Source organism: Pinus tabuliformis, chromosome 5_2, assembly GCF_031772625.1.
Source record: "Pinus tabuliformis cultivar Carrire ecotype Pingquan chromosome 5_2, CPIR1, whole genome shotgun sequence".
NCBI lineage: Eukaryota > Viridiplantae > Streptophyta > Pinopsida > Pinales > Pinaceae > Pinus > Pinus tabuliformis.
The window spans coordinates 482,208,619-482,228,991 of record NC_142306.1 but is presented as its reverse complement, the minus strand read 5'-3'; the positions used below and the strand labels follow the sequence as shown (position 1 = coordinate 482,228,991).

At 37.1% G+C, this 20,373-nt stretch overlaps 1 protein-coding gene across 1 annotated transcript in view; it reads left to right on the top strand.

Moving 5' to 3' along the window:
* The window catches only part of LOC149159759 (type II inositol polyphosphate 5-phosphatase 15-like), a 196,508-nt gene extending 180,036 nt beyond the window's left edge, over window positions 1-16,472 (top strand). The window contains exon 10 of the mRNA XM_089436567.1: window positions 15,811-16,472. Within this exon, the coding sequence (XP_089292693.1) occupies window positions 15,811-15,946 (136 nt within the window). The 3' untranslated portion in view covers window positions 15,947-16,472. The remainder of the gene's footprint in view (window positions 1-15,810) is intronic.
* Window positions 16,473-20,373: the final 3,901 nt, after the last annotated feature.

The window sequence follows — 20,373 nt, the reverse complement described above, 5'->3', positions numbered from 1 at the left end:
TGAAGAAATCAAAGGATGAGGACATGGCATCCTTTCTGATGAAGATCTCTCAATTAAGAGATCACTTGCAGGGACTTGGAAAGACAATTTTTGGTTCAAAATGACCATTTGTGTATTAAATGCATTGCCGTCAGAATGGAGCAACTTTGCAACAAGCATCTACTCTAAGAAAGATTCAACTCCTTTTGATGAGTTGTGGGCACAATGCATTTTGGAAGAATCTTCAGATGAGTAGTCTCAAGCCTTTCTAGCTCGAGTCAAGAAGCTGAAGAACGGAAAGTTCAGAAAGTCCAAGAAGAAAGATATGTCCAAGGTTCAATGCTTTAAGTGCAATGAGTATGGACATTATAAGAGGGACTGTCCTAGTTTACAAAACAATAAAAGAAAGGAAAGAAGTGAGGCTCACATAGTTGAAGAAACGAAGAAATCAGAGAAGAAGCCGAAGAAGGAAGAAGTAAATGATCTTTACTACTGAAGAAGCCACATTGGCTGTCAAGTTCTCTATGAAGATTGATCTTTCCTTTAGATTAGTATGCATTGTTGCTTACTTAATTTTGCATAACATCATAGAGAGAAGCATGTGATAGTAGCATATGTAGAGTCTACTTGGTTAAGTTGTTTTTGCATATTGCTCATCCAGGCACTATCTAACATTATGTTAGAGGTAGTCATCTTGCTTAAGTGGATCATTATGATCTTGGAAGAACCGTCATTCTAGAAGGTTCTTGGGAGAAGCACTATGACAAGGTTAGCATACATTCCATGTAATGTGGAAATAATACTGGTAAAAGGATGAAGAAATGCAATGGGTCAGAATACATGCTCTTTATGAGACATATAGCTAGATGATGTAATAGGAGGCATAAGGATACTCATTGGAAGTAACTCTTGGTTAAGATTCATGTGTGTAGAATCTTGTAACATGCTTAGTATGATTGTATGATGTTTAAGAGGAAGAATTTGACTTAAGGATGTATAAAAGATTAAGACTTTCTCTAGAATATGTAAAAAAATGATTAACATCCAATATAGTCTCTGGATGAAAAGTTGTAACTTGGTAATCAAGTTCGATCCTTGGGCACTCTGATGCATGAAGGAAGGTTCATACAGAGATGGACCATGAGGATGTTGATGGAATGAGAAGGTCATCATGATGAGGTAAGTATGATTTTAATTATTGTTGGTTATCTTATTAACATATTATTTTGCTACCTGGAAGGACGTTGCAAGAATACATGATGATAGTTGAGTTCAACTGTATGGATGGAAATGTATGGAGAATGTTGAGGGAAGCTCAATATCTAGTACCTGGCAACTATAAAGTCAAGATGTGCCCATCGTGTGATTGAAAGGTAGCAATGCGAGAAGATAACCTGAAGGTCAAAGGCGATCACTTTCATCAGCTTGAAGTTTGGGAAGGCTCAATGTAATGCCTTCATCTATGTTGAAAGGATGAAAGCGATGAGAAAGAGAAATGACCTGGTTCGTGTCACAAGATCGAAGGGTGAAGATGGCTCCATGATACCTGTTGTCGCGCAGATTGACACAACAACGCTCAGACCGGGGGCTGTCACTCTGATCCCCGATCCCTCCGTTTAAGCCTGTCTCCCGCGGCTAAGGGGGGTAGACCCTGAGAGATGATGAAGACCAACTACCGACCAGTTGGTTGGGAGACACGATATGAAAAGCACTAAAATGGATTTGATTAATTTAGCAGACCAGTGCCTTAAGAGATTTTTATTAAAACGATTACTTGTTAGAAACATAAACCGTGAACAGCAACCATTTGTCATCAAAAGTATCACAATGCTCCTAGAATGACCAAAACGATATCCAACAACTGAAAATTTTGAAAAGATGAATGCTTTAAACCACCACAAGAATCATTAACCAGATGTCATATTTCGTATCTCGACTTGAAAATTTAGATCTCAACATGTGATGATTCCCGAAAACAACTGGATCTGACAAAGAAAATTTCCACAATATTTTTTATGCTTTTCAAAAAAGAAAACAAATTTTTTTTTTTCTAATTTTATAAAAAATCTAAATTAAGCAAAATCTAAAATCTAAAATCTAAAGCTAAGACCCTAAAAATCCTTTATTTATAAATTTTAAACAAAACCTAAAAAAAAATTCAAAAGCCCTAAAAATGGATCTTTTTATTTTTTATTTTTCATAAAATGAAACTTTATATTAAAATCTACGTTAATTTAAATTAAAATCTAAAATTATAAAATCAAAAGAAAATCTTTTTTCATTTTTTATTTTTCATATTAGAAAATTTCTAAAAAAAAAGAAAAACGATTTGTTATGAAACTTAAAATTTAAAAATTAAAATCTAACAAATCTTAAATCTAAAGACTAATTAAAATCTATTTTAAATATAAAACAAAACTATAAAAATTTTAAATCTAAATCTAATCAAAACAAAATCAAAATCTAAACAAAACGAAATCGAACTCTAACTATGCCCTATTTTACGAATTCATACAAAGGACTTGAGGAAAACGAAACTAAATTAGAAATATAATTAAGATCCTAACCCTAAAGTGCAAAACGTATTGCTAAACGAAAAAAAATGAGTTACCTGCTGCCGGTGCGAATAAGGATTGATGCCCACGCAAATGTTTTTTTTTTTTTTAGAAGAATAGGAATACGATTCAAGCTATCACCTGCCCTGATGATGAGGACGCTAGACAAATTGCAGTGATTGAGGATCGAATCGAAGCTGGTTTTCTTACCTGGAGCTCCCACTGTTAACGTTTTGATACCTCCACGCACAACGCAGCGAAGGGATTTGACAGCGGATGTTGAGAACTGATATACCTCTGATCGAAGTTGATTAAAGCTCCAATGTCTGTGCCTCACCCTCCCGCAGATTTGATAAGGGTCGATTGCGGAAGGCGGAGCTCAGTTTTTTGCCGGGAAGATTTTGCAGTGGCAGTTTTATGTTATGACTTCACATGACGCCTCTATTCTGCGGGGTCAGTCACCAGATATCCTTGACGGCAACGCATTTAAGCTGGTCTTTTGCCACTGAAATCCACTGATCTGGAACCGTAGAGCCTGAAAAATTGATTTATCAGTTTGCAGATGTTGAAAATACAGAAGACTGATAGAAAGCTTATGATCCCAATAACAATTTAACTTCCTCCCAACCTTGTCTCTGCAAGAGGAAAAACAAAACCCGACAGATAATATGCAAAACTTCAAAGTAAAACCCTTCAAAATTAACCTAGAAACAAAAATTTGCAGCTCTAGAACAGCGAATTTAATGTACAGATTTGGCCTTTTAATAGCCAGATTTAACGATAAGCATAGAAAGATTTTAAAGAAATAAAGATTTCAGGTTTTCACTGTGAATAACTTCAGAAAATCTCTCATGCAAAATAGAAAAATAAACCGAATGATAGACCCAGGATCAAATCCAACTGGGCTCAGCAAAAAAATGCTTGCGGGAGTTGGCTGGTTCAGCCGAGAACTTCCCCAAACGCCCGCTAATTCTTCTTCAGTAAGGGTTTTCTGCACAGCTCAGAACAACCATCAGTAAAGAGGGCAAAAATGCTGCTAGATCTCAGAAAGTAATGGAGATACCTGCCATTACTTCAGAAACCCTAACAACACTCAAACCCTAGCAAGTGAACAAGATCCCTGTGCTCACTATACTCTACAATAAGCTATTATTAATGGCTGAAAATAAAATATGCAGAAAATTAAACAATCTCACAGCGTTTCAAGAGAGTAACACCAGCAAGATATGGACCCCAAAGTCTTCTTTTATTAACCAGAAAACAGATTACAAGAGAGCTTCTTCAGTACCAGACTCACAGATCCAATTGATCTGAACTGACCCCTAGCACCCTACTTAAAGGAAATGATCCCAACGGCTAGTTCGAGTGATCCATGTCGAAATGATCTCGACCGTCGATGGAGATCAAGACATCTCTTAATCTCATCCGTCGAATTATTAAAAAATAATATTTTGCATGCATTCACTTAAAATATTATTATTTTATTATTTTAGGGTTTTGCTCTATTTTATGATTTTTTATTATTTTTTTATTTTTTTATTTTTTAATTTTTTTAATTTTTTAATTTTTTATTATTTTATTAAATGGATCATCGAACTAAGCCTTCGGAAACATCACCTAGGACCTAGGACTTAGGACTCATGAGGGGATTTAAAACATTTTTCAACCCTCAAGACACATTACATCATGACTTTTCAATGTTCCACCAAGGTTCCGGGACGAGGGGGCGAGGGAGCGAGGGGGCGCGGGAGCGGCCTATGCAAAAGCTCCCTACCATTTTTTAGGAAACGTGGGGGAGCGTCAGGGTCTTAAAAATTTATAAATATAAAATATAATTTATTAATTGAGTCCACTATGACAATTTGGTTTGAATTGAAAAGCTGCAAAGCATGATCATTGATATGAATATCATTTGACATTATCCAAATTTATAATATCATATAAAATAATAAATTTAAAATTCTAATTCAGCTTGGTCAAATTCTAATTTAGATTTTGGTCAGACAGAGGGAGAGCTTCAGCTTGATAAGGTAGCCACTGAATTCTGTGAAAAGGTAAATGAACAGATCAGGAACACTGCATTGGCAGTAGAAGGGGCAACTACAATGGGTTGTCCAACTGTATTGGATCCAACAGCTAGAAAGTTTGTTATATTATATATAATATAGACAGTACACCATATGCTGAAAGAAGAGTTTTAGTTCCAGGAGAGATGAGAAGATCACATGAAAGAGTTTCTGACAATTTACTATCAAATGACATTGACTGCAGGATGACCATCTGCGAACCAACTTGGGTGACCAACGATGGCATGGATAATTTGTCTACCTTATTAGAGAAATGCCATGCAGTTCTAACTTCAAACTAGCAATTTATTTCAGGGGTGAAAATAATTTTCAGACCTGAGAATTCAAGCTGAGCCACTGTGCTCTGTGAAATTTTGTAACTGTATAAATTCATATATAACGACAGTTCCTGAGATTTCTTGTTGCCCATAGTATTTTGTCATGCTTGCAGTAAACGCATGTTAGTCTATAGTCCACCCAATTATTTCCCACATGACATAGGCACTGCTTCCATAGTTTGTATGTCAAATGTCATGCAAATTAAAAACACAAACTGAATGTCTCATATTCTTTGCCTGTCACTCCAATTATCTCCCCACTGTAATCCAGTCATCACTTGAGAAAAAAAGGAGAAATTTTAAAAGGGAAAATTCATGTACGTGCTATATGGTCCAACAAATTTCCATTAATCTGACCCTCTAAAATAACGCTTGTTGAAACCAAAAGACAGCACAAGACGTTATCCCCATATAGAACATGAGTAGCTTTGTACCACTTTAGGTCTATTAAATCATAAACTATAAGCAAGGCCATTTTTTTGGGAGCATGGGGAAACGTCCCCTCAGGGAAGGGAAACGTTTCCCTGGCACGTCCCCCCGAGTTTCCTCCATTTTGGGAGCGTGGGGAAACGTCCCCTACTCGTCCCCAAGTCCCCGGTGCGCGGGGGAGCGAGGAAACTAGACCCCTAGGGTGGGGGGCGAGTCCCCGTGGAACACTGTGACTTTTACAATTTACATCTTAAGGGGACAAACCCACTTAACATAGACCCTCATAAACCACCCAGTTTCTGCGACACAACTATAATCTAGCAGATTAACACACTAGGATTCTCCTAAAATTCGAATGACAAAATCAATCCCGGCTTTGGGGTCAGGCTGAAGGAAAACTCTGCCGATCGTAGATCGGTGAGACGAAAAACCTTCCGGGACGTAGATTATCATTAGAAAGTTAGGTCCACCTAGGCAATTTTACATACATGACTCTGATCTGCTAAGATTATTTACAATTCATACATGCAGACTGGGCTTACAATTAAATGATGAAGCTGCTGATGACTGCAGGCTGGCACGGACACGTCGTTCAGGTACTACCCCTTTCTGCCAAGAGAAAGGGGGTGTACTGCATGGGTAATTGACCGGTAGAGGTCAACAATACCTTAAAAGGAAGCAAGTTCTATACAATGAGACGTGGAGAAAATAGGGAGCCAAGCAACTATGGAGAACTGGTAACTGATACTCTTGTGAAGACAAGCTATAAGGATTGTGGTGTTGACTTCTCAAATAGAAAGGAAGTCTGGAATCTTCTCTAGAGCTAAGAGGGAGCAAAAGAGTCTCCTTAAATAGGAGCAAGGATATATTCCCTGGACAAGTGGGAATAGGGCTATCCTCTCTGGTTGAGAGGGAGTAATGTTGGACATCACATGTGCATTCTCTTCTTCATGTGTCATGCACTTGACCAAGACTAACAACCATAAGTCTAAGTGAAGGTCATGAAGAAAGAATTGTGGGGGATTGGATAAGCATTTGTGGTTTCCTTAAGGATATAACATCCAAGAAGTGAAAGGTACCGACTCTCTTTGAGGATGGGACAAGAATCCAAGAGAAGAGTGGTCGAAGAGGATTGATATTCTTTGAGGACTCAGGAATGGAGATCCAAGATAAGAATAGTCCCAAAAGGACATGCCTTGTGAACATCTGGATGGGTTATGTGCCTTGTAGAGGTAGTACGATATCACACATAAAGCCTCCCTGCATAATGCCCAGTGGAGCTTGTCTAGTTAGGCCTTAGAGACAACGTTGGTCATAATGATGACGCTTACAGTTTGGCTTATCAATTCGACTCTTCTTATGAGAACTCTTTAGTATGAGAATGATGTTGTATTAGTTGTACAATTATGAATACCTCCCTAGTTAAGAGGGAGTGTTGGAAATGTAACTAGTTTTGGTCTTCATAATTGTTGTTGTACTCATTTCAATATGTATCCTATGTAACAAACAAAAGAAGAAAAGAAAAAGTTATTATTTTAAAGCATGGGTTTTATGCTCTTTATTGATTGTCTTCTAGGTAAAAGAATGTTCTTCGTACTTCCAAGGTTTGTTAGGTCTTAGGATTTATTGTCATGAGTCAAAGGAGTCAACATCATGTTTATAAGACCCATCCGAGCAAAATGTAACTGTAAAATAATTAATTCTGAGTCTAGGAAGTCCTAGAAACCTCAAGAGAACAAGTCGGCCTAAAGGAGGGGTATTCAACCCACACAGAAAGGCTATTTATAGAGACATCTTCGACCTCATTTGGCACTCATCACACACAAGTTCGATCTACAATTCGAAGGACGAAAAACGGGAGAGCAAAGTGCAAGAAATCAAGAAGAAACCCTAGAAAAGAGCAGAGATCAAGGAGAAACCCTAGCAAAGGAAAGAGGACGAATTTCTGGGCATTCTCTCTCACACGTGCGAGTTTTTGGATAGTTGCAGGGGGGCCAAAATTCTATTGCAGGAAAAGTTTTGGAAGGGTTTGTCTTTAGGCGACTTGGTTTGACTTTGACCTAGTTGCAAGTTCTCTTGGGAGCGCTGACTTGGTGCTAGAGGAGGACTTGGTTTGGGACTTTTTTGTCTCATTTGAAGATTCTATAAGAAGAGAAGAGTTTTTTGGGTTTTCCCCTTGGAGGGGTTTTCCCTGGCTTAGAGCCTAATCTTTGTGTTCATTGTCTTGATTATTTTTCTCTTGATATTTGTTTGATGAGGAAGACTTAATGTAACACAAAAAGAATAATAAGATTCACAAACATGTATTAAGGAAAGGAAAATCTGTATTAATAAGCTGCCACTTTTCATTTTCCAACACTTCAAAACTTGGAATCTCCTTCCTGCCATATATACTAGATGCAAAAGAATCCCATGAATCAATTAAACCATTAATTGTTGTAGTCACAAGTTCATTATCAGAAATGATTTCATCAATTGCTTTAAGTTGATCTCTTAATTGAGAGATCCTCATGAAATATGAGGCCACGTTATCATTTCTTGACATTTTAACATCATGAAGCTCATTCTTCAAACTCATTACTTGACCAATGTTGTTGATAGTATATAATACAACAACTAGGGCATTGTTACCCACCACCTGTGGGTAGTATATACAAGATTTTTTCTTTTTCTTTTAGATGGTCCTCAACCGGCAGCCAGCAACCTCTTGCAGTCCCTAGATAGCTCAATGTGCCATCTACTCCGCCACCTGAGCCAACCATGTCGTCCCTCGCCCATCTGTTATGAATGCATGTTTGAAGGTGGGCCTTCTGACCCCAAAGGTATGACTTTTCATTAATATGGTTTGAGTAGTTTTCCTTACTTTTCATGGGCACTTTTGGGCATGAATTGGTGGGGGGATTTAGCGGAAAGAGTGGGTTAAGTTTGTATTCTTGTCTCCATTGCCCGATTTCGTGGTTACCCTTATATCCTAGTCCTGTGGGATCTCCTTTACTGGCCATTAGCTTTAGGGTTGGAACTACATGGGAAATCCCGATTTTGGTTGCATGGTCTCGCCTCTCGATACCACCTACATTACTCCCTTTCCACTTATTTGAGCCCCATTCATCTCTTTTCCCGTCTAGGTCCACATGTGTCCACTAGGTCCACATAGGGTTAGCCTCCCCCTCCCCTTGTCCACACCTTTGGTTGGGCCTGGAACAATGCCCCAGAGGTTGATACAGCTAAAAAGAAAATAAAAAGCATACTTCGGCCACTCTCAACAAGAAATGTACCACAAAATGCAAAAGATGGGTGGGACATACAAATTTAGCACGTGGGAAAAAGCCAAGCATGAGCTCTACCCCTTTATCTATGGCCATCACCCTGGTTCCTATGGGCCCTAGATGAGCCCCTTGCATCACTAAGGAACCCATGATTGTCCCAACCCCTAGTGGGCGATGAACTGCCCCACCTCAAGGGGGTATCCACTGTTACATATTACACATCATGCTCTCCATCCCCTGGAGCCCCGAGCAGTTATGAAGAAAAATCAATCAATGGCAAAAGACATATGAAGAAGGGTGGAAAAACAAAGGCTGAGGTAACTCATGTACGACGATTTTCTCCCTCCTACACTTATATACCCAGGTGTGGGCTTCCCTTGTTATAGCTACCCAATGCACCTTGACATGTGGTCTGGATGATTCCCCTGATCCCCACTCCATTCCATCATTATATCATTTTCCACCTACCTCTTAAAGGATGTACTATGGACATGCCACCCCCTTTAGAGGTTGAAACCACCTAATAGGGTCCTTGGTTAACCCCCTTTTGAGCTTGGAGACACTTGTACTTGCTAAAGCCCACTATGGAAGGGCATGCCACCATGAAGTGCCCCATTGATTCCATGACTTGTAAGCATTATTACTTGATTATTCTAATGATTTTTTGTATTGGAGGGCAAGGGGATGCATTGGATCTTATGTAGGATTGCAAGTGGGTCTTCATTTAGGGCTTGGTCTCCCTATACGAGGTCCTATCCCTCCAGAGGGCCACATTGGCACTTATAGGGTGAGTGTTGAGAGCCATGGATCTCCACCATATCAGAGATTACTTCTTGGATTCCCAACAGTGTTCATTGATTGTTCGTGTTCCATCTTTGGATGAGGATGATGCGCCTGGTTCATCATGCCCAACTAGCTCCACAGTTGCACCATACACTTGGCAGATGTTCCAAGATACCTCCTGTTGCAGATGGAAGGTTTATGTCATCACTCCAACCCTTACAGATGGTCTACAAGCATATTTGATCCACTGAAGACCCATGAGGTTGTCCTTGTGCCCCCACACCCACTTGGGAGCACCACAGGTTCTTGATTGGATAACAAGTGTCCACTATGTTTGGAGTCCTTTTCTTCATCATGCACCCCTTGGACTTCATAAGGCCTCCTCAAAGGCCTAACAACATCACTTTGTTGATCATTCAACCCTCTTGAGAGGCTTATCTTTACATTATTGAGCTATTTGGTGGGCTTGTCACCAAAGGTTTTGTTATTATGCACATTATTTTATTTTAGGGGTTAAATTAGGCCTAATTAGCTAAATCGAATTCATTAGGAAGTGTATAAATAGAAGTGTGATGGAATCATTTGATCATCATCACTTGGATTGGATCACTTTGTCTTGTGAGATTTGCGCTATTCTTTTTGGAGAACGAAATTGGATGGATGGATGAATTTTGATGTTTGGATCTCTTCATTTTTGTGTCAGAGCTTCTATATTGACGTATGATGATGATTGGATATACTTGTTCTCACATGTAATTGCTCTTTTAATGCTATTTTGTCTTTTTCTTATGTTACATGCATGTTGCGGGGAATTTCGCTATACTAGGCTGAAATTTGCTACTTTTCTTGTGTGAAATGGTGGAAATTTGTCTTTTAATAGCATTGCATCATGTCATGGGCCATGTTTGAATAAGTGAATGTTCCTAGAGATATTTTGTTAAAATTTTATCTCGATAAGTGATCACATATTGCATATGGAAGTATAAAGACCTTGAAGCAATTGTCTCATGCCCTAATTGCCATGTGAAATTGTTCTAGAGGCCTCCTTGACAAAGTGAAATCATCCCAAGTATTTGGAATCATCTTGACTCCATTTCTCCCAAAGGATTAAGCACTGGTCCTCCATAGGTGATCACCAAAAAGCATAATCTTTATCACCTCTCCCTCTTTCTTCTAAGCCTAGCCTCCATAGGGGACCTAGGGCATCACATTTCTCACAAGTTACCCATCAAAAAATTTGATCTCCTAGCTTACTATTGTGTCTCCTAGGAGCCCTCCAAATTTGAAGCCATTTCGACAGTGGGATCTCGAGATACTTCAAACCCTAGCTTCGAGATTGTTTCTTGCCCTTTGATTCCCTTGGCTAGTGACCTCATTGGGATCATTGTGTCAAGATTGTTGAAATTTTTTCCTTTGATTCCCTTCTCCTCAATTAGGTGAAGTATACCCTTGATTGATCAACTCCACCCCCTTGACCTAAATTTGGGTCCAACCTTTTGAAGATAATTTCACAAAGACCACTTGGAATCCAAGTTTTTCATAAGGATCTCTTGGACTAGGTCCCTCTTTTACAAGTCGTATTTGCAAATGCTAGCTCTTGAAATCCCCTTGGCCCTTCTTAGAGAGCTTTACACCTTGCTTTTCAAGCAAGCAAGCCATAAAAGTGAGTCTCTCTTGTGAATAGGCCCTTAGGAGTCACTCTTTATCCCTTCATTGATTTATTCATCTAATGATTCCCTTCAAACCGAGTCTCCTCCCATTGGTGAAAGCCCTTAAAGAGCGGGGAGCTTTAGCTGAGGTGACAATGAGCTATTGATCCCTTATTTCCCTTGACCTAGTAGTTGTCCCTTTAGGATCCCCTCCTAGGACCCCTGCTAGTTTGAGCGGTAACAAGCATCATACATTTTCTTTGAAGTGTCAAGATTTGCGACATTATGGAATCAAATGATCTCTAATAGAATTCACAATAATAATACTTCTAGCTGTGATGTCATCCTTCTCATATTTTGCTTTCCCTTCATTATCTAAAGGTTTAGTAACCTTGCCCTTCACAATATCCAAGACATCATTTTTTGCGAGGATAGGGTCAATCCTTGTCTTTCAAGCCTTGAAATTTGTAGCTCCTTCTAGCTTGTTCTCTGACTTCATAGAGGAACCCATGGATGTAGATAGACAATCAGAGTGTAGATGTAGGATTCTTGAAAGCTCTTCCCTCTACCAAATCTCTTCAATAGTGATCTCAATGTCCTTTCCTTAACCATGTTGATTTTTCAAGTGCAATAGATACATCATACAAGCACTAATTTTTGAACACTGATAACTACTTCTAATGATTTTGATCTGAAATGATCATATACTTAAACTGATGTAGAATCGATTAGCCATTTATGAATTGAATGTTAGCTCAAAGCATGGAAATCGAGGAAAACTACTTGAGAAGAAGACTTTACGACAGCTGATTAAACATAAAAATGATGCATAACAGAAGTGAAAACAGTAAAAACACAGCGATACCAGACAACGAGATTGATGACAGAGTTCGTCCCTGATGGACTACGTCTCTGGGTCCACTTTCAAGATGGGCAACCGTTTTTATTAGGAATGAAAAGAAGGTGTTGATTACACAGAGATTTGATTAGTTTGAATGTGCATGCAAGCACTTCTGATCACTGTCATCAGATAGCCCTCTGAACCAGCTTTCCAACGCCTCTTACGGATTCCAATTCTGACTTTGGATGCTCCTGTAACATTGAAAACAAAATTGCCTATGACCTCCAGAATCTGCAAGCAAAAAGTCAAAAACCACTCTAATTCTTCAAAGAACTAAATTGCCTCTTATAGGCCTGCAAATACATTCAAACTCCCTCCACTGATTTTAGGAATGAATTTGACCTAATTTGGGTTCATAAGGTTCGGTCTAGTAGCAATTTGACACCTTAGGATAGGGTTTCATGGCGGTGGAATTAGTTTGCACCAAAAAAACGCAACAAAACCCACTTTTAGACTTTGGATTAGCCTGAATCCGTTAGCGGTTAGCTAACCAGGCAGAGGCGCTGACAGCGCATGTGATTGTTGTTTTAACTATCCGCAGTTATCGCCCGGCGGTTCCACTGTCTACTGGCCAAAACGGTGACGGTGACGGTAACCCTGACGGTTATCCCCTTTCTCCTCACATGCTACAGTTTCCAATGCGGTTATGCTACGGTTACGGCCAACCCTGACGGCGTACACATTGTTCACATAACCACCTCTAACCCCGACAGTTACCACTAACCTTTCCGCTGCGGGCTAACCGCAATGACTGCGCAGTGTTCACACGTTACGGTTCCAACGCAGTCAGGTTAGCGGTTCCTGCTGACTTAACTCCAACAGTGTGTATTACCACGTTCACATGTACTCCAACACAGTTTGCCTGCGGTTAGAGCAGACGGTTTGACTGTGTTTATGTATTTGCAATGTTTATTACATTGTTTTGATATGTGAAAAGGCCGAGAGCATTAGGTTAGGTTTATTACATTGTTTTGTATTGTGATAGGGTTGGTAGGACTTAGGCATAGGTCTAGGGCTTAGGATTATGGTTGATAATGCATTTGGATTTAATACAATAGGTTTTATGTATGGATTAGGGTTTGATACAATGAGTTAGGTTTAGGGCTAGGTTGAGTCTTAGGCTTAGGGTTTTATGTTTTCTTTTTAAAACCCATGTACAACGAATTGTCACAATGTGACGATACCAATGCATATCGTCAACACAATCCGCAGTTGCAACGACAGCCTGATGACGAACCATATCGAACCGTTACAACAGATGACACTCATGTCTTCACTAAATCCTGTGAGGCGAACGACAAGACACATGTCGACCAATCCTGGCAGAACTGTCAATGGACATAAGTCAACAGCCAGGTACAAACCCATATCCACTGAACGCCATGAAAACCATAAACATTACCTGAACAACCTGATCCATAACCAACACTGTCGAACTGTTGAAGCTGAACTAAATTGACGACGACACTTGAACACCTGTGCAACTGAATCAACGGAATCCTCCTAGATCAGATTTGGATATTCTTTTAACACTTCCAATTTATTATTAAGCAATTACACTTCAAAAATTCAACCATAAATGCACAAGGATAGTAGAGATCACAATGCACAAAGAGAACACGAGATTTACCCTAGGAAAATCCACTTGGGTAATAGCCCAACAACCTTTTCCTTAGAGAATTTCTTTAGTTTGACAAGAGATACACCTAATTATAATAGTCAATATGATGGTCAAACTACCCTCTTGTCAAGCCCAATAATCTCGACCTTGTCTGATCTGTGTAGGCCAAATTTTGGCCTCCCAAAAACTGCCCATAAATTCGGCCCTTCTTCCTAGAATATCCTGCGCAAAATTTCGCCCTGGTCACCCAGAAACTACTACCTAAAAGTTCGACCTGCTGCCCAGAGTATGCCTAGAAAGTTACATGTGCGAAGTTAAAGAGAGAGAAATATGCTTGAGATGAATTTGTCCTTTGTCCTTATCTCTCTTCTTCCTTTACTTGGATGCCCAGAATATATCTCCTTGTGCAAGAGGTCGAATGGTGCCATGGGGAGGAGATCGAGTGCCATATATATAGTGTTCTGCCTGGCCGAATGGGTGTTTTTCTGCCCACGGCCGACTTGACTTGAAGGAGGGCCGACTTGACTAGTTTGGAGCCAAAAATTCAAAATTTAAAATTTTATCTTTTGAAACTTGTTGAAATATGTAACTAGGTTCGGTCTTCATAATGTCTTAATCTTGACTTTTGTATTTAATGTAAAAGAGAAAGAAAATTTATTATTATTTATAGCATGGGTTTCATACTCTAGGTTAATTTATTTATAGGTCAAAGCACCCATTGTGTGCTTCTAGGATTTGTCATGAAGTCAAGAAGTCAAAGGAGTCATTGTTATATGTAATAGACCCTATTGGACATCTTGTATCAAGTCAAAAGAATTTATGTGAGTCAAAATTGTGTCATAAAGTCCCTCCAAGACCAAGTTGGCCTGCAAGAAGACAAGTCAGCCTCATTAGGGCTATTCGACCCTCCCAAGAAGCCTATATATAAAGAGCACTCAACCTCATTTGGAGTGGCCATCCAATCAATTTCGATCACAAGGACAAGAAGGAGAAGGACAAGCGAAAAAAGAGAAGAACCCTAGAAAGAAGAACCGAAAATTGATAATCTGAATTTTGTGTCTATCCTCCCACACATGCGAAGAATTAGGGCATTTATTGTTGCAGCAAGATCATAATTGAAGTCCCCTAGAAGAGCCGAAGTTTGAGAAATAAAAGATCAAATCAAGAAGAAGAGAAGCAAGCTAAAGCGAGCAAGAAGGAAACCTTGTTTTTGACCTACATCTCCCACGTGCAAAATTGCAGAGATTGCAGGAGGGCCAAAAAGTGCAGACCTGAAGCAGAAGCCAAAAGTCTGAAGAGGAGGCGAGATCTGAAAATTTGGGTTCATTTGACTTGGGTTGACTTTGTTAAGGATAAGCTCATCAAATGAGAAGTTGACTTGGTCTTGGGGTGGTCTTTGTCTTGGGTCTAAGGTCTTGGAATTCGTCATTTGAAGATTCTATAAGAAGAGAAGAATTCTTGTGGGTTTTCCTCTCTAGGAGAGGTTTTGGCCCTGGCTAGCAGCCTATCTTGTGTCCTCTTGTTCTATTGATCTTGATAGTTTGGTCGCTGTTTGATGATAAGAACACCATAATAATCAACTAAAGAAGAAGCTAACTACAAGTACATCAAGTTAAGTAAAAGAACATCACAAACAGTTATCAAAGTAGAGAGAAATCATCCTAATCTAGCTGCCATTGATTTCTCAACAAAATCGACATGAAGAACATGTCTTATATTAATCATTTCATGGACTAATCAATAAAAATGACATGAAGAACATGTCTTACATTTTCACTATATATTTCAAGGACTAAAATATTAATTATGAAGACTGACCGTAGCTACAAATTTCAACATGTGATGCTGAAATTTTTCCAAATTTTGGAAAAAAATGAACTCTTATCTATGATATGTATTCCTCTGTATCAGAGCAAACCTGGACTTTCTTGGGTATTTTTCTCTTTATTGAATCATATTTGAATCTTGGTACCATGAGTTGAAGGAATGTTGCTTTCTACCACAACATCAAGTTTTGTCCCAACCCCCATTTTTTCGCTATAAATCCTATCTCACAATAACGTACATGCAACTTTGTTTAACTTTCTTTCAAGTTTTCTTATTGGGTTTTTTAGTATTGCCATTTCGTTTTACTTGCGATTGAGTAATTTTTCTTGGGTTTATTTGTTTGGTTCCTATCAATTATCCAGTTTAATGTTAAGTATTCTGCTTTCTTTTATGCAGGTACAATGCATGCATGGAAGTTACAGAAAGTGACCACAAGCCTGTTATGTGCATGTTCAATCTAGATATCTCGTTTATAGATGAAGCAGCTCGTAGAAGAAAGTATGGGGATTTGGTATACAAAAACAGAAGCTAAAACAATTCTATGACATTCTGATATCATCCGAGATATTGTTACTATTACTGACCAGTGACAATACAGCATGCCATGATCACGAGTGTTTCTTCTACGACTAATCAAAATTCAGGCAGAATTTGGCAGTGTTTCATGCTCTCTGAAACTAAAGCATTTGAAAATTGTGGCAAAAAGCATGAGACAGTAAGAGGACACTTCAGTTTCGTCGTTGGCCCTGGCTATCGTTTCTTTTTTCTTTCCTAAGAAGTTTCCTCTTGAAAATTTCTTTCATTCTATGAATAAAAGTTTAGCAACCAGGCTATCAAATCTACAACAAGAACTTCTGACACGTCTGGTTCATTGCAGCAATGGGTATTATATTAATCTAGTTGAGATGAAAATGATAGGATTTCCTGTGAGACATGTTTGGGAAATTAGCTGCTGTCCCCTTCCATCGATGGTACTGCACATTGAATCGGCAGTCTTGAATTACAAGTTGGCCTACTCGTTTTGGCTAGTTATCTGAGTCATTACTGATTACTTCTGACATTATTTTGCTGAGTAAGATCGTTGAAATCTTCATTAAGAACGTATATATTTCAAATGGTGGAAAATGCGGACGGCATTCGACATAGTTGTTCATTTGAAGAGAGGGTGACAGTGGTAACCCTGTCTGTTTCTTAGGCAGTGAGTTAAATGATTGCGAGCAACATCAGGTTTGTGTGTGCTAGTACAATTCTTATAAGTTTATTTCATCAACCAGATTCTGGAATAATGGACTTGAAAGGAGAGGGATCATATTTTGATCGATTTATATATACTATTAATCCCACCCAATTTCTATGTTGTTTAGATGGAATGTATACAAGTAAAAGAAAACCTGTTTACTTCTGCTTGTAATTAGATATTTAACTGGGATGTTTAGCTGCACAATCATGCAGTTTACTTGCAGAAACGAAGTTGGTATTAAGCTGTATGCCAAGGCACGTTGCCTATTTTGTTCTAATTAAAAAATTCTTCTAATTTGTCAATTGTTAAGTTGACAGGAAGGTTTAACCTTATGAACGTCAAGTCTGTAAGCTTGCATTTTTTAGCTTCCTTCAAGGATTTCGGTATGGAAACTATGCAGTGATTCTTTTCTTGTTCAGCTTTGCTTTCCATAGCAGGTGGGTGTGTAATTAATCAATCATTTTAGAGAATTTTACCAGTTTTTCTACCATTACAATTACATATATTTCTATATAGGATTAACTTATAATGGAATGCCTATAACGTGATAGTTTAGAGACAATATTAATAAATTAGATAGGAAGGCCAAATTATTGGCCTTCAAATCCTACTAATTACTTTTATCCTACTAAATGTATTTGGATCCTGTTAGACTTTAGGTTTAGCTTTTGTTAAAACAAATTTCTTGTTACCTTATACAAGGTATACCTATATTGTACTATCATTTATGTCTTCAATGCCCATTCGCTGCTACACTTTAGTTATAGCTTTTGTTAAAACAAACTTCTTGTTATCTTATATAGGATCTACTTATGTTGTACTATCATTTGCGGTAATTTTTTTCACACTTTAAAATAACTGTCACATCACATCAGTTCCTCCATGGGTAACAATGATTCCGAAGTCACAGCCTTTGGCTTTATCTACAAAGGTATTAAAAAACATTTAAAATTACATCTTCTCTTTACTTCGCATACTATGTGTGAACTCGCATGCTATGGTTCACATAATTTTGGGTTGCTCAATCCACTTGAAACTTGCCTGCTCAAGCCACTTGGCGCATGCTTGCTCAATCCACTTGAAGCATGCTGAGACCAGGATAAATACTATGTGTGAACTCGCATACTATGGTTCACATAATTTTGGGTTACTCAATCCACTTGAAACATGCTGAGGCAAGGATAAACCAGTGTTATATAGTAGTTAATACCTACGATTTAGTTTAAATATAACAATGTTGCAATTTTATAAGTGGATGATTGATTTTTGAACAAATATCAGACATAAAACAAAGGAATAATATAAAGTGGTTCACCAAATTATTGAATATGTAATGTTTTTCCAAGCTATATTTTAAATATGTTGTAAAAATGTCATACATAAAAACAAAGTAAATGAATAGTAAAAATTGGTTCACCAAAATTACTCATTATATAATACCTAATTCACAATTATTATTGGAATTGATATGGCATAGAATAAAAATGGTTTGGATCATTTTTAATTACAAGTAAAAATAGTTTTAAATTTAATAAAAAATTAATTAATATAATATATAAGTTTTTGGGGTCAAATATTATGCATTATTACATAATTAAGAGTCTTTTTTATTGTATTGATATTATTAACGATTATTATTTTATGTAAATGTAATGTATCTAATAATTCAATACTCAGATGTGAATACATTGTTGTGCAATGTATATAAATTATGGACTAGAGACTTATATATATTGTCATGCATTGCATTAATAATGTACATGGAATTACGTAATATTTAAATTTTAAACTAAGGTTTCATGCGAATTAACCATAGGTTAAACGTGGTTTCTATGATACATTTGTGCAAGCTATCAACTTTCATTGTTCTAAGCACACAAATTGGGTATTAATAGCATGAAGCAACCCGCAAGACGTCAGCCCAGACCATCTAGCAAAGCATTAACACATCTAGAGTTATTGGAGGAGTACCATCCATACCATCATCATAAAAAAATAAAAACAATAATAAAAAAGATCAAAATTAAATTACTGCATATAATTTTTCTGGTGAATAATTAATAAAAATAGGGAATAATTACATTTCAAAAAATTAAATAATTTTTTATGTCAACCTAGGGTATGTTATAGTTATTCTATTCTCAAATGGGCCAAGACAATAGGGCAAAAAAATCTTACTTTGGGTAAGGATAAAAATAACATCGATAGCGATAAAGAGATGGGGCACATTATTCAATAAATTTGCAAGCCATATTATATTAATGGTAGATTTTAAGGGTGTTTTATTAAAAAATATAATAATAGTGATGAATAAATGGGTAGATAATGGAGCATAGTTCAACCAACACTCTCCTCCAAACAAATATCCATGTGATGTAATCTAGTCCAAAAAGTCGAATCTTTGTAATGTAATATGGCCATAGACCATCTAAGAAAATTCCAAAAAAGTGTGTTTCTCTGATATAGTTAATTTTGATGTGAGCTTCTTTTTAATGGCTGCCACTCCTCTCATAACACCATTGGATTTAACGTTAGTTGACCTGAAATTGCACTCTGCAACACTTAATCACCATGTTGGAGGCTATATTGTAACACGCTTAATCTCATATTTTTATTTTTACAATTTTTTTTTTTCAAGACGTCAGCGCAGACCATCTAGCAAAGTACGATCTGGCATCATTGCATTGCATTGCAGAGTACAATCCAGACCACCATCATTCAGAAATAAGATGTGAACTGTGACAACGAATTAGAATTGAGAAAAATATATTTAAATAATTAAAAATAATAAATAAAAAAATTAAAGTTAAACTATGGCAAAGGTATAAAAAAAATTAGTCAACGTTAAATTAATATAGAGTCAATGAAAAACCATTGCGTTATACCTGCTGCGGAAGGTATAATAATGGCTACGGGTTAAATATAAATAGCGATTAAGAACAATATCAATACTTTATAAAACCAACTGCGTTACAACAACGCCATATAGATGAATATGTGACTTCTAAATAGAAGTTAATCCTAATTATCTAATAATGATACAAGATATTAAATTATTTATTTTACAACTCATTGATAAGAAGCTATAATAAATCATCTTTATGCTATTATTGTGTAATTAAACTTTCAATAAATTAAATTTGAAACTACTTATAATAAACACAAGTTAGAAAAAGGCAAACAATATTGCAAAAATTAGAACATGACTTGTACAATGAAATTGGAATGTAGGAATAATATTTTGTAAAATATAAGTTATAAAAATAAAAACAATTCTTGTTAGACCGTTGCATTGAATTCACAAGAAATAGATATTTATTTTTGCAATTACAAACCCTTTTATGATAGTCTATCCTATGCCAATTGAAATGAATTAGGAGACTCGATAAATTTGTTCAATTAAAGAAAAAAAATCTTAGAAACTGTAATTTTTAGTTAATTCTATAATTAAAAATTATTTTGATTTAGAGATAAGTAGTCCTATAAACTAAGTAGGTCTAAAAAGACTATCAAATATGAACAAATAAAGATTGTATAATGATCATGTAGAACACTATATGTTTTAATTTTAGCTCGAGGTAGCATTAAGGTTGCAAAAAATTGGAGGCATCTGATAGGCAGTTGAATGTTTTTGGCAGGTTAATTTCTCATCAAGAGACATTAACCTACAATATAGATTTGTGTTGATTGAAGGATTATAGGTTCTATAAACCAAGTAG